Here is a 14,439-nt window from a genome sequence, read left to right on the forward strand (position 1 = left end):
CATATTTAGGATCAGGACAGATGGGGAGAGGAAACATTTTATGGGAAGAAGATGGACCAAGCAGCGCACAATGAAAGAAAAGGTACACTGGCTATTTTCTGGATACCAACCAAGGACATGCTACAGTAAACAGTAAGGCAGTCACAGTCTGACTGTACTAAGGTAGTTACTGTCTCAAGGTGAGGCTGAGTCATGTGCATGGATCTGGGAGATAAGGAATTCATCTACATACTGCAGTCTGAGATTAAGAATGAAACATTCAGCCTTGACATCTGCCCTAAGCCTCACACTTTGAAGCCAAAAGCCTGAGGTGTCTCTATGGAGCACTCCCAGCACCTCCAACCATATTTTTTCTGTATGTTCTCTGGCCTCCTGCCTCAGATGAAGGCCAACCACCCGTTGCCACCTCAGCCAGGCATCTGGCACAACTTCAACACCCTACTCCTCATACTTGTCAGGAGGTGATTCTGGTATGCTCCTGAATCCCACAGCCACCCATATAGTCTGGCCAGAGCCCCTATTCTCACCTGGACTTTTTGTTTGGTTAGAAAAGTAATACTTGGCCGGGCGTGGTGACACACGCTTGTAATCCTCGCGCTTGGGAGGCGGAGACAGGAGGATCGCGCAGGTTCGAAGCCAGCCGTGCTGGCTTAAGAGACCCTGTTTCAAAAATATAAAATAGGTCTGGGAGTGTAGCCTGGAGGTAGAAGGGCTTTCAGGAACCCCAGTCCCACTTAAAAAAAAAAAAAAAAAAAAAGAGAGAAATGTAATACTTGTAAACCGGGCATGGTGGCGCACTCTTGTAATCCCCACGCTTGGGCGGCAGAGACAGGAGGCTCGCACAAGTTCGAAGCCAGCCTTGCTGGCTTAAGAGACCCTGTTTCCAAATAAAAATATAAAATAGGTCTGGGAGTGTAGCCCAGAGGTAGAAGGGCTTCCAGGAACCCCAGTACCACCAAAAAAAAAAAAAAAAAAAAAGAAAAGAAAAGTAATACTTGTTAGTAGCTCTAGACATATGTAAGGTTCAAATGTTAGTACAAGGGAAGACCACAATCCATTGTGATCTTTGGTCTTAAATCTAATTACCAATATTTTAATTTTAGCCTTTCATACAAATATGAAAAATAAAACACACTTGGCAAGTTGGGAGTCATGTGACAATCTCACAGACTACTTTTCTACCATATTCTCCTATGTCCTATGAAAACACATTGCCTGATAGCCATATGATCCCTACGGATTATCAACATGACTGTGAAGGTCACTCCACTATTGTTGGGTAATTGCTTTGTTCTCTACTTCTTGCAACTTGTTTTTTTTTTTTTAATTAATTAATTTTTTTTTTTTTATTGGTGCATTATATTCATACAACTTATTGGGGTAAAAAACTTGTGTGTATAAACATGTACTCATCGCTGATTTAACCCCTACCCAAATACCACCCCATTCCCTCCCCGTCCCTCCCTTCCTTGCTTGGCTTAGTGATTGACTTCGATATGTTTAAGTACATTGTGTGCTTTAGAGATTTTTCTCTTCCCCCTCCTTTCTCTTCCTTTAGGTTATCTTGTTTGCTCCTCTTTTCTCCCTAACTCTCACATATTAGGGAAAGCATCTGATTTCTTATTTTTTGTGACTGATTGCAACTTGTAAATAAGGCTTCAGCGAGCATGCTTGCCATCCCAATCCTAGCTTCTCTCTGCTTGTGTCTCAAGCTACTTTTAAGAAGAAAAATGGCATGTCACAGGGGTAGCCAAGCTTCACAACCGGCCCTTGGACCACCCCTCAGGAGTGGGAGGCAACACACTTGGTTGGTACAGCATCAGCTCCTGGCTCTTGAAGGAGCATGCTGTAAATTATGGGGCACTCTGCTTCCTCTCCTCAAGTGCTAGGGAACGTCTACTCACCATCACCACCCTCATTTCTACAGTCACATCTTGACTTGAGCAAAAATCAAGTCAAACACCAACCCATACCTTCATGGGTTGATCCTATACTCTCTCTAGGATACTTACTTGTTAATTTAAAAAATAAATCTCAATAACCCTATTATAAATTATTTCTCTTCCTCCTAAAAGGGCTAACAGTGTTTCATTAAAGTTTTCTTAGACAGACTCTAGTATCTCCTGAAGAAATTACCATTCATATAAACCAAAGTCCATTTTTTAGTACATAAAATACTAAGATACATTTAAAGCAAGTCCTAATGTGTCTAGTACACCTACTTTGAAATGCCTTTGTTGTCTGGTTGCCAGGGGAACAGCACATTCCCAACAGCTGCCCTGTAGCAGAAGACGCCCAGCAGCCCAAGAGCCAGGGCCACCTTGGACACAGGGGAGCACCCTCTCTGAACCAGCAGGAAGATCACAAGCAGGGAGAGGGCAGCCAAGCAGGAGAGCTCCACTTTATGGTCAGAGCTGAAACAAAACAGAAAATACCAAATTTACTACCAAATGGAACTGGTAATGTACAAATCTACACTTACGGGTTTTTGAAGAATTGTTTTTAAAAATAGCTGATTTTCCTAGAGAACAAACAAACAAAAATTTATTATTTAAATTCAAACAGAAGTTCTTAAAATGTGACAAGTAAGACTGTCAAACTGAAGTCTCACTTTTCACTCAGACACAGAGGGTAAGCAGTGCGATATCAACAGTCTGGTCCCTGGAACCTTCTGGCAGGCTGCTGTCACTTTCTTTTGGGAGAGGACAGGTACTACAGAAATGGCTGTGCACAGAAACATGGGGAAGGCCGCTCCCCTTCTATTATTTACGTGCTCACAAGCCTTAGACAGGCAGTAGTTTTAAGAGGATGAGTAAGTGTTTTGCCAGGGTATACACAGGAATGGGAAACAGACTCTAGGAAACAGAGGAAGGATGTGACCAGTGTCGTAGGTGGGTGCTTAGGACCACAGATCTCACCTTGGGAGCTTTATGATGTGCCACCTGTTCCACATGCCCGGGCTGAGTGACACAGATGCACACTACCCACTGCTCCCTCCTCTCTGCTTCTTGATCTCCAAGCTAGGGGCCAACTCCGCTGCCTTCTCTCAGGGCTGCTGTGCAGGCCCAAAAGAGCACAAGAACATGCCAGTTGTGATGGCTAGGAATATGAGGTTTGCTGGCTTGGCCAGTACTCAGGAGAAACTCTCAAGAGAATTATATTTTTCTTTCACTTTTTTTTTTTTTTTTGTGGTAGTGGGGATTGAACCAAAGGGTTAGAAGGTGGTTCTACCTCAGCCCCATTTTTACTTTTGAACAGGGTCTCACTAAGTTATCATGAACTGGTTTCAGGCATGCATAACTGCACCTGGCTGACAATCACACTGCTGACGTCTGTCTCCAAGTGTCTCTTGGAGAGCTGTGTGGTGATGTGACTTCACACCTGCACTTGCTTGCCAAGCCTGGGCTCGCTTGCTGGCTCTCCTCTCCAACGCCGCACCATGAACTCGAGCTCTCTGAGCACAATCGGGTGGTGTTCCCTCTTCTGTGCTGCAGGTCTAGAGAATTCTGCACAGCGAGCAGACAGTGGACTTGCATTTTCACTTTGCTGTTCTCATTTTACTCCCCGAGTCTTTGTTGCCAGAAAATTATTTTTTTTAAAGTAGCAAACATTTTATTTATTTATTTATTTATTTATTTATTTATTTATTTTATTTGTTTGGTGGTACTGGGGTTCCTGGAAGCCCTTCTACCTCCGGGCTACACTCCCAGACCTATTTTATATTTTTATTTGGAAACAGGGTCTCCTAAGGCAGCGCAGCTGGCTTCGAACCTGCGCGATCTTCCTGTATCCACCTCCCAAGCACAGGGATGACAAGCGTGCACCACCACGCCCGGCTGTTGCCAGAAAATTAAAATGTAAAATATAGCCCAAGTCTTGACTTCTGCTTTAGTTTCCTCTACTCACTTAGTTCTTATTTTACATCTCCCCCTATCTGCCACACTTCTTTCTGGGCTCTCCAGCCATGGAGAGGGAGGCTTAGGAGGCAGCTGATGATGCTCTGACCTTCCTGGGTTAGGAAGAGCAAAGGTAAAGCTGCCTATAGAGGTCTGGGTCCATGCCTGGCCAGCCTATCCTTCCTGCCCACAGGTGGCAGTGCAGAGGGAGCCACCATGAGCTTGACCCCAGAACTACATGTTTACCACAGTGATCATTTAAAAATGTACAGGTTCTCAATCATGAAGTTACTGTGATGAATCACAGTCATGATATATTTTCTCATCTCTTTGTATCTCAAATATTATTCTATTCATACTATGAAACACAGGCCTACGTATAAAAAAGGACAATTTAGTGTGAGACGGTTCAACTACAGAAGGTCAAACCCATGGCCAGTGGCTGATGCTTACCTGGTGAGCCAGTGGCTGAGGTCAGGCCGGTGAGCCCCCTGTACCCCCGTCTGGTTCAGGGACCGCAGCAGTCGACAGCAGGCCATCACCAGCCATGGACTTGCCAGCATTGTCCACCGCATGCGGCCTCCAAGGGCTTCAGAGGGAGAGGGTCCTTCACCCCTGGTGTGGAGCTGGGTAGCATCATATCCGATGCTGTCCTGCAGTGCATAGTCAGCACCCTCTGACCCGTGGACATGCAGTTGAGGCTTACACTCGTCTCCTAGAAAGTAGCTTCTGAAGATTTCTTGACTGAGAGCCAGGCACAGGGTGTTGACAAGGAAGTACCAGGTCTGGTGTTCCTCTTCTACAAAGCTGCTGGCTCCTAGGCTCAGGACATGGCCTGCTGTGCCTAGCAGAAGAAGGAGATCCATCTCTGACCACCCTGAACTGGAGTGAGCTGCATTCTGTGAGCAGGAAATGTATTTTGTGAGGGATAATCTGAAAATCACACACCTCACTATATGTCCTATAGTCCTGACTCAGGAGATAATCCCCCGCAGCAGACATCTGCTGTTCCTCAGGCGCAGTGCCTTGGCACACTCTGGAAGGCCCTCCCCTGACTTGAAGACATGAGCCCTAGCCCTGTGCACAGCCTGGGGAAGTCAAGATGCTCTCATCCCAGTCTGGGGGACATGGACACAGCACATTGCTCAGTCACCTGCATCCCAGGCTTCAAGTCGCAAGCTGAGTGGCAAAGGCTGAAAGCAGTTATGCCCTTTGGACAGTGGTGGAGCCTGGGGTACTGGGCAGCAGCTCCCAGCCCAGCCCTCATGCTCCCTCTTCCGTGCCAGTTCCTGCTGTGTAAAACCAAAGAACCCCAACACAAACCAGATATCAATTTCTTCATGACTTCTCAAAAATTCCATAATTCCCACTATGTTTAATTCACTGAAATGACAAAGGTGGCATCACAGCCCTGTCACTTTAAACATGCTAAAACTGTTCAAGATGAGGATGCAATTGTCTCATTTATTCTTTTGATAACTACTTATTGTAATGTAGTGAGACAATTAGAGAGAGTTACCAGGAATCCAGCTAGGTCCTAGAGATGCAAATGTGGGCAAAGGAAACCCTGGCCCTATGGACACGACGAGCGTCTAAATGCCGCTGAAGATCTTGTGAGAGATGAGACGGTGGCAGCATGGGTGGGGGCTGGAGCCCCTGCACAGGTCCCTTGACCCCAGGCTGGGCACTGTGGACCTGATTACCACTGTCTATTCTCCCTCACTGCATGAGAACCACCACCTGCCAGTGAACGAGGGTGCCAAGTCAAAGACTAAGAATTAAATGAAAATGTTAGCACTGATACAAAAACTGTACTTTGTGTGGCAGAGCAGATGAGCAGAGACCAAGCCTCCTCTGGAGCCCCTTGCATGTCCACCAGATGACTGACCTCAACTACAGTGCAAATGCCTCCTGACTCAGGCTCACATCGTCTCCATCCTCATAGTCAGCAGCCCTGCCATCACCTCTGCTCCAGCCCAGGAATCCTCTTTCCAACAGAATGGACCACATGTTGGAACACTGAAGGTCAAGATGCCCAGAGGCCTGGGATGGCGAAGGTCCTACCCTACTGTCCCCTTTGTTGTGTGGCCATTCCAGGTATATACCAAGAGTTCGACTAAGCTCTGATGAATGAAAAATTGGCTGACATAACAAGAGCATTCCCCAGGAAGCAGCTGTACCTTTCTTAGGAGAGCGCCATTGATGATCATCCTGGCTAGAGCAGATGCAATCGCACACAGTAGGGCAGAAGCCAGCACCATCAGCCCACCTGCCGCCAGCCACGGGAGGCTGCAGAGGTAGCAGGAGCTCTCGGCTGAGGTGCACACAATGACATGAATGGCCGAGAGAACCAGGAACACCAAATAAAAGAGCAGGGAAAACACAGGAGACGTCAGAGGAACTTCCAGCTCAGCCCTTCTGCACAGTGCTTGTGGGGTGCTGAGGAGGAGAAGGGTGAGAACCTGGAACAGAAAAATACCAGTGCTGTTCACAGCAGGCTGGGGGAGAAACCCTTTTCTGACCCGTGTCAGCTGCTCACACAGTGAGAACAGAAAAGAAGGCCCAATGAAACATTATGCTTAACTGCTTGCCCAAACTGCATAGCTTGATTTATGATTTCATCTCCTGTGGCAATGCCAAGTGGAGCCACTTGACACCTGACAATACTCTGTGCAGTGACAGGCAGGGCACACAGCAGACGAGTTGGGAGAATTCATATTTTTCATGTTTAGTAACAATGGTATTTTTTCTTCTATGAATCATCCTATTTTGGCTGAGTTACCCATCAATTTAATAACTGAGTCATGACTCCATAAGTATCCATACCTCCAAGACCAAGACAGTCCCTACTGCCATCGAGTAGATGTCGTACTGGGCTACTTGTGTGCCCAGGGACAGACTCAGGGTCTTCAGTGCACCCAGGTACTGCCTGAGCACCTTGGTTCCCAGGCTGAACAGGACATCTGAATGGTTTTCCTCCAAGTGCAGTTTGACCCAGTTCCCATGCAACCTTTCTGCCATTTTAAACTGCTCAAATCCAGGATCTACCAGGAGGGCCAAAAAGATTACAAAAACATGTCATGGACATATAGATATACTTATTATTTCAGAGTTCAGTTATTCTTGGCCTTTTTTAAGAACTGATACCTAATGCAGACTATCTGTTCCTTCAGGGGAGAGGTCAGTAACACTTCAGGAAAGCTATAAAAGCCGAAAATGTGTGTCCCTCTGCCATAGCACCGTCAGGGCCTGGGTTGCAGGCATATACCAAGTGCACAGAACGTCTGCCCACTGTTTGGCCTGGATTTCTTCTCTACCTCTCTCACCTGGTCTTATCTCCTCCTCCTTCTGTCTCTTCCCGCTTTTCTTGCACAAAATAAAAACAATCCTGAAATGCATCACACCTGTAACAGGCCTTGGTTTTGCAGAATCCTCTCCTCACCCTCACAGTAGGTGGGAGATCCTGCCCTCCACCTCCCACCTCCCACCTCCCCTACACAGGCTGGCCCTCTTCCCAGGCACTAGCATCACTGATTCTTTAAACTCCCTTCTTCACAGTCCTCTCTGGAAAGGCAGAGGCAAATGTTCCCTAGCTCCTCCCTGCTCAGGATGGCCAGTGATGCAGCTAGAGCAGATTGCTCAGCTTCTGGAGAGACCCTGTGACTATTGGCTCCTGCTTTTAAAGACAATGGCATGCTGCCTGAGGCCAAGGCTAATGTTTTCCCTTTCCAGTGCTGGTTGGTCTGAATCTGCTGTATCACACTCACTTGTGACTAGATGGGTCTGCAAATCAAGAACTTCCTAAGACTCCCCGGTATTTAAAATGTGCTTTACAGCCAGGCGTGGTGGCGCTTGTAATCCCAGCACTTGGGAGGCTGAGACAGGAAGATCACACCAGGTTCAAAGCCAGCCTCAGTTATTTAGTGAGGCTCTCAGCAACTTAGTGAGACCCTGTTTCCAAATAAAGTATAAAAAAAAAACAGGTCTAGGAGTATAGCCCAGAGATAGAAAAGCCCCTGGGTTCCACCCCCAGTACTACACATATACACACACAAAAATGTGCTTTACATTCTAGCAGGGATAGTAAAGGATACTCTCAGTGGTGCACCTCAGCAATCTCCCCTAAAAACAGCTCTGCTCACACTATAGTAGTATCCCACAACTTCAAGAGGAAAACTTGCCAATAGCTTATTAAGTGCTGACTCAATAGGTACCTCCTCTAGACTCTTGTAGCTGCCCCAGGTCAAACATGCTAGGGTTTTTTTGTGTGCCTGGACATCAACCTATTGGAAAATATAACTCAAACACTTTACAAAGGGTCCCAGGCATGTGCAGGTTCCTTCTGGGATCATTCCTACTGGTACCCATATCCACACAGACAACTGTCCATTTCTCATCTCTCTGTTGCCCTCACCTGTAACCACCCCAATGAGGCTCTCTTCCATTATGCTATACGAGCTGCTCCTGGAAGTTACTAAAGACCCCAAATCGAATAGTCATTTCTCAATTCCTTATTTTACATAGTTATCCATTCTCTCCTTACTACCACTTCCTCCCCTTCACCCCTCTGCCTGGTAAGTTCTCTCCTCTTGTGGTCTCTCCGGCTGCAGGGCATGGCTGCCCACTCTTCCACTGCTAAGCTGATAACCCTGGAAGGTCACTGATCTTCTTGTACCTTATAGCCCAGTGTGCCAGTAAATCCTTTTTGCACTCCCTCCAAAACATACCCAGAATATGACCCCTTCTTCCTGATTCTTCTGCCATCAGAGGGCCCCCACCAGCTCACTTCTCACTGCAGCTGCCTCCCAACTGCTACCTACAGCAAAGGACAAAACTCCCAAAGGGCACTTGAGCCTTTGCAAGTGCAAGTCCAAGGTTTCAGGTTTTATAGGAAACCCTGCAGTACCCCCTCTTCACCACAAACAAAAGTGAAAATCCTGTGATGCCGAAGACTCCACATCTCTCTGATGTCATCTGGAGCCCTCCCCAGCTGCTCTGATGTCTCCCCTGCAGGACAATGTGTCCCCGAGCCTCAGCCTGCAACTCTTCCCTGCTCTAAGGTCAGGCCTGCCCTCGGCCCACCCAGATGTACTCCTCTCCCTTTCCCAGATCATTCTTTTCTGAGGGTTCTTGTCAATCTAACATGGAACCTTTTCTCTCCTCCCTCTGACAAGTCCCATGAGGACCTTGCATCATGTGATGCCTTTTCTCTAGTATTTTTGGCAGTTCCTGGTTCATAATAAGAACTTGGAAATATTTTTTGAATGAATTAATTTATGAAAAAACTTAGTTTAGATAATTTTATCTATAGATGTTGCTAATGGTGACAGTTAAGGTTCTATAAAAAAGGAACACAATATGCATAATGCAAGAGTGATGGACTGAAGCATTCCCATGAAAAACTGAACCCCACAAAACACACCAGGGATATACCTGGGTCAGCAGACACTGGCCCTAATGGAGATGGATCTGTTAATTGGCTTACCTTTCTCGTATGACGGCACGTTCTCCTGCAGCAATTTGCTGAGCTGCACAGTGTTCAAGTGCAAGAATCTCAGCTGCTCTCTCACTGGTTTTCCTTCCACAACTGGGAGTAAGAGACTCCCTATGCTATCTTTTGGAATTGGCAAGCCAAGTCCTATTGCTAGTGTCACAGCCAAATCAGTCTGCTGGACATGCTTTGGGTGTCGGATATCACCTAGAGAAATGCAGACATTTTAAGTAACAGGCTTCTAGGAAGTAGGAGATAGTAGTCATCTGGAATTTGATCTTCTACAGCTAATAGAAAGCAAATTACCCTTCTCTTCATATCATTCAACCTGGATTCATAGACACCACCTCCTTGCATTTTGTATCAATAAATTTACTGAATGCCACCTTCCCTTCAGTGGCTTATGAGACACTGGTAGGAAAAACTAATGCAAGAAATTCAGTACCACGTGAGTCATAGAGCAGGGTTGAGTATGGAGGTGGCAGGCAGCCCTGGAAAGGCTGAGGGATGGTCACTTTGTCGGTGTCAACAATCAACACTGAACAAAGGTGAGGGTGGGGCCTACTGAACTGAATGCTCTGTGCTCTCCTCTCTAGGTGTATGCACAGCCCTGATGTAGAAACCTGGCTCAGCCCTCTCAGGCCCTGGATAAGTAGCAGGTGCTCTCTCAGGGAGAGCAGAATGAGGTTCAGTCAAACCAGGCAGGCACCACTTTCAAGGGAGCAAGATGTCTGTCTGCAAGGAAAGCTCTTCAAGCCCAATAGCAGCTGGCTGTCCTGCTAGTGCCTTGCAAGGAGAGCACTGTGTCAGGACACTGGCTTGCCACTCAGCATGACCCTGGTGAAACCCAACCTAGCTGTGCTTTCTCACTCAAGGATGGCAACCAACCCTGCATTCCAGAAGCTACAGAGCAGATCTGCAGGTCTGCCTCACTCACCGGGGAAATCTACCTGGAGAGCTGAACTCAGAGCGAGTCTTTTGGATACTCTAGTGTGAATCTGCAGCAATTATTTTTCCAATTGCAGTAATTTTTAACTGTGAATACTTTTTAATTTGATCAAACTCACTTTCTTGACCAACCAACCTTCCAATGATGGCTTCTGGGTTATGCTTAGAAAGAATGTTCTATTCCAATATTGTTATTATTTTCTAGTACTTTCTCCTAGTATTTGTTTACATTGACTATTTTTGTTTGTTTGTCTTTTGTTTTTTGTGATACTGGGGATATAACCCAGGGGCATTCTGCCTAAGAGCTACACTCTTGGTCCTATTTTTTAAAACAGGGTCTCACTAAGTCGCAAAGGGCCTAAGTAGCTGAGGCTGTTCGTAAACCGCGATCTTCTAGTATCCGCCTCCTGAATGCTAGAATTACAAGCATGCGCCACCACGCCTGGCCTTACATTGATGCTTTGAGTGGAAAACAAAATAAAAGCAAACCGAACACAACCCTAGCTCTAATTCACCTGGAGCACACATGTAGAGACCACATGTCTTCCAGGGGTAGTGTGCATGAGTCACTTGTGCCTTCTATCATACCCGAGAGCTCAGGATAAACAAAGCACAGAAATAAGATCTAAGAAGCTAATTTTACAGTTTTGAGTAGGAACCTCCAGCTCTGAGATACCTTGAATACCACTTCTACTCAAAGAAACCAGGGAGAGCCAGGCGTGGTGGCGCACGCTTATAATCCCGGCATTTGGGAGGCTGAGATAGGAAGATCCAGGTTCGCGGACAGCCCCCGCTACTTAGTGAGGCCCTTGCAACTAAGTTGAGACCCTGTTTCAAACTAAAAGAATAAAAAATAGGACTGGGGGTGTTGCTTGGAGGTAGAATGCCCCTGGGTTCCATCCCCAATACTGCTTAAAAAAAAAAAAAAAACAAAAACACACCAGCCAGGTGTGGTGGGGCACACTTGTAATCCCCATGCTTGGGAGGCAGAGACAGGAGGATCGCGCAGGTTCGAAGCCAGCTGTGCTGGCTTAAGAGACCCTGTTTCCAAATAAAATATAAAACAGGTCTGGGAGTGTAGCCCGGAGGTAGAAGGGTTCCACCCCCAGTACCACCAAAAAAAAAAAAAAAAAAAAAAAAAAGACCAGGGAGAAGATGATTACATCTCAAGAAAGACACATACATGACATCCAGGGACCTTGTATGGACCAGAGAGCAGCAAAGCCATTATGGCTAGCGAGGCCTTATTGACAGGACAGGGAGCTGATGTGAAAATAACTGGCCAAAGATGTGACAATTTGAATGTTAAAAAAGAATAGTACCTGGCCAGATGTGGTGGCGCACGCTCGTAATCCCGTGCTTGGGAGGCTGAGACAGGAGGATCACACACGTTCAAAGCCATCCTCAGCTACTTAGTGAGGCTCTCAGCAATGTAGTGAGACCGTTTCCAAATAAAATATAAAGTAGGTCTGGGAGTATAGCCTAGAGGTAGAAAGCCTCTGGGTTCCACCCTCAGTACCACCAAAAAAAAAAAAAAAAAAAAGTACCTGGTCAGGCATGGTGGTGCATGGTTGTAATCCCAGTACTTGGGAAACGGAGACAGGAGGATTGCAGGTTTCCAGCCAGCCTCAGCTACTTAGTGAGGTCCTCTGTAACTTAGTGAGACCCTGTTTCAAAATAAAGAATAAGGGGCTGGGGGTGTAGCTCAGAGGTAGAATGCCCCTGGGTTCCATTCCCAGTGCCACACACACACACATACAAAAGAATACAACCTACACTGAACGGAAATGAATTGATATGCTTAAATCCATGAGTTCACCATGTTACTTAAAAAAAAGAACAAACATAATTGCATAATTGGTCATACATGAAAGGTAAGTGAACTCATTCACTGATTTGAAACTAGTGATTAAGGGTTAAGAACAGTCCAACATTTATCATCTTGTCTCTCTTATATAAATGGTATCACTGAATAAAAAGTACATGGGAATTTTCTTTAAATGATGTGTGTGTGTTGCTAGGGATTGAACCCTGGGGCATTCTACTTCTGAGATACACCCCAGCCCTATTTTTTTTAATTTTGTATTTTGAAACAGGGTCTCATTAAGTTGCAGAGGGCCTCCGTAAGTAGCTGAGGCTGATCCTCCTGTCTCAGCCTCCCAGGTACAAGGATTACAAGTGTGCGCCACCACACCTGGCTTTTCTTTACAGATTTATTCTGGATGCTTTGGTTTGAATGCATCTCCCAATATCCATGTGATGGAAACTTAATCTCCAATGTAACAGTGTTGGGTGTGGGGCCTTGTGGCAGGTGTCAGCTCATAAGGGCAAATTCCATTCTAATCAGCAGAGGAAGTTTGGTTCTCTTTACCCTCTGCCATGTGAGGATACAGCACTTATGGCACCATCTTGGAAACAGGGAGCCCTCATTAGATGCCAGCACCTTAACCTTGGACTTCACAGCTTCCAGAACTGTGAGAAAGAACTTTATTTTCTTTATAAGTTCCCAGTCTGCAGTATTCTGCTACAACAGCACAGATGGTCTAAAGCGAAGTAATGAAAAAGAACTATAGAATTAAAACATCTCACTTTGCAAATTCCACTGAATTGCTGAACCTAACTGACCATTAATGGCTTCCAGCATCACAATACAGCCAGACACTACACCTTTCCTGTTAGGAGCAGCAGATAACAAAAGAACAGACAGGACTAGAACAGACAAACCAGAATAAGCCAGACCAGACCGGACATGGCTAGACCAAACCAGACTACAACAAACCATACCAGATCAGAACACAGCAAACCAGACCAGATGACAGAAGAATAAAGCAAATCAGACTAGACAGACCAGACCAAAACAAATCAGATGAAACCAGATGAGACCAGAACAGGAAGACTAGAGATGAACCAAAACAAACCAGGTAAGACCAAACCAGACTTGAGATACCAGATAGGAGCAGAAAAAACAGACCAGACCAGAATAGGACCACACATGGGAGATCAGAACAAACCAGACCAGTCCAGAACAGTTCAGAACAGAGAGAGGTAAACAAACCCTAAAGGAGGAAGTAGGTGTCCAGAGCTGTTACTGGGTGTCACTTAAAAGTCCAATTTTCACCAAAAATAAGAGGCATGCAAAAAACACGGAAGTGGGACAAACAGGCAAAACGCACTTCCCTGCAAGAGGGTTCAGATGTCACGTTTAACAGACAAGTAGCCATGATAAATATGTCAAAGAAGCTGGGCATGGTGGTGCACACTTGTAATCCCAACACCTGGGAGGCATAGACAGGAAGATTACAGATTTGAAGCCATCCTTAGCAACTTAGTGAGACCCTATTTCAAAATAAAAGATTAAAAAAGAGGACTGAGGTATAGTATCCTCAGTACAAAAAAAAAAAAGTCAAAGAACTAATAGGAACCATGCTTGAAGAAGTAAAGGAATGTCTCATCAGAAAATACCATAGAGCGTGGTGGCACATGCTTGTAATCCCAGCACTTGGGAGGCTGAGACGGGAGGATCACAAAGGTTCGAAGCCAGCCTCAGCTACTTAGTGAGGCTCTCAGCAACTTAGTGAGACCCTGTTTCCAAATAAATTATAAAATAGGGCTGGGGGTGTAGCCCAGAGGTAGAAAGCCTCAGAGTTCTACCCCCAGTACCACAAAAAAAAAAAAGAAAAAAAAATACCATAGAGACAAACTATCCCAGTAAACACAAACACACACACACACACACACACACACACACACACACACACACACACACACAGAGTAAACAGAAAATCTGGCATTGGAAAATGGCCTGATGCAGTGGTACACACCTGTAATTCAGTACTTGGGAGGTTGAGACAGGAGGATCACAGGTTTGCAGCTAGCCATGGCAACTTAGTAAGGCCCTCCACAATTTAGTGAGACTCTGTTTCAAAGTAAAAGAATAAAATAGGACTGGGAGCTGGGCATGGTGGCGCACGCCTGTAATCCCCGCGCTTGGGAGGCTGAAACAGGAGGATGGTGCAGGTTCAAAGCCAGCTTCAGCTGGTTTAAGAGACCCTGTTTCCAAATAAAATATAAAATAGGTCTGGGAGTGTAGCCTGGAGGTAGAAG

At 45.8% G+C, this 14,439-nt stretch overlaps 1 protein-coding gene across 1 annotated transcript in view; it reads right to left on the minus strand.

The window, feature by feature from the left end:
* Positions 1 to 14,439, minus strand: part of PIGG (phosphatidylinositol glycan anchor biosynthesis class G (EMM blood group)) — a gene marked incomplete at both ends in the record, with an annotated part of 28,439 nt that overhangs the window by 2,246 nt on the left and 11,754 nt on the right. Inside the window, 5 exons of the mRNA XM_080697489.1 lie at positions 2,223 to 2,414; positions 4,350 to 4,795; positions 6,077 to 6,358; positions 6,723 to 6,940; positions 9,382 to 9,594. Of these exons, the coding sequence (XP_080553615.1) occupies positions 2,223 to 2,414; positions 4,350 to 4,795; positions 6,077 to 6,358; positions 6,723 to 6,940; positions 9,382 to 9,594 (1,351 nt within the window). The remainder of the gene's footprint in view (positions 1 to 2,222; positions 2,415 to 4,349; positions 4,796 to 6,076; positions 6,359 to 6,722; positions 6,941 to 9,381; positions 9,595 to 14,439) is intronic.

This window comes from Muscardinus avellanarius (assembly GCF_963383645.1).
Source record: "Muscardinus avellanarius genome assembly, chromosome: 6".
Lineage (NCBI taxonomy): Eukaryota > Metazoa > Chordata > Mammalia > Rodentia > Gliridae > Muscardinus > Muscardinus avellanarius.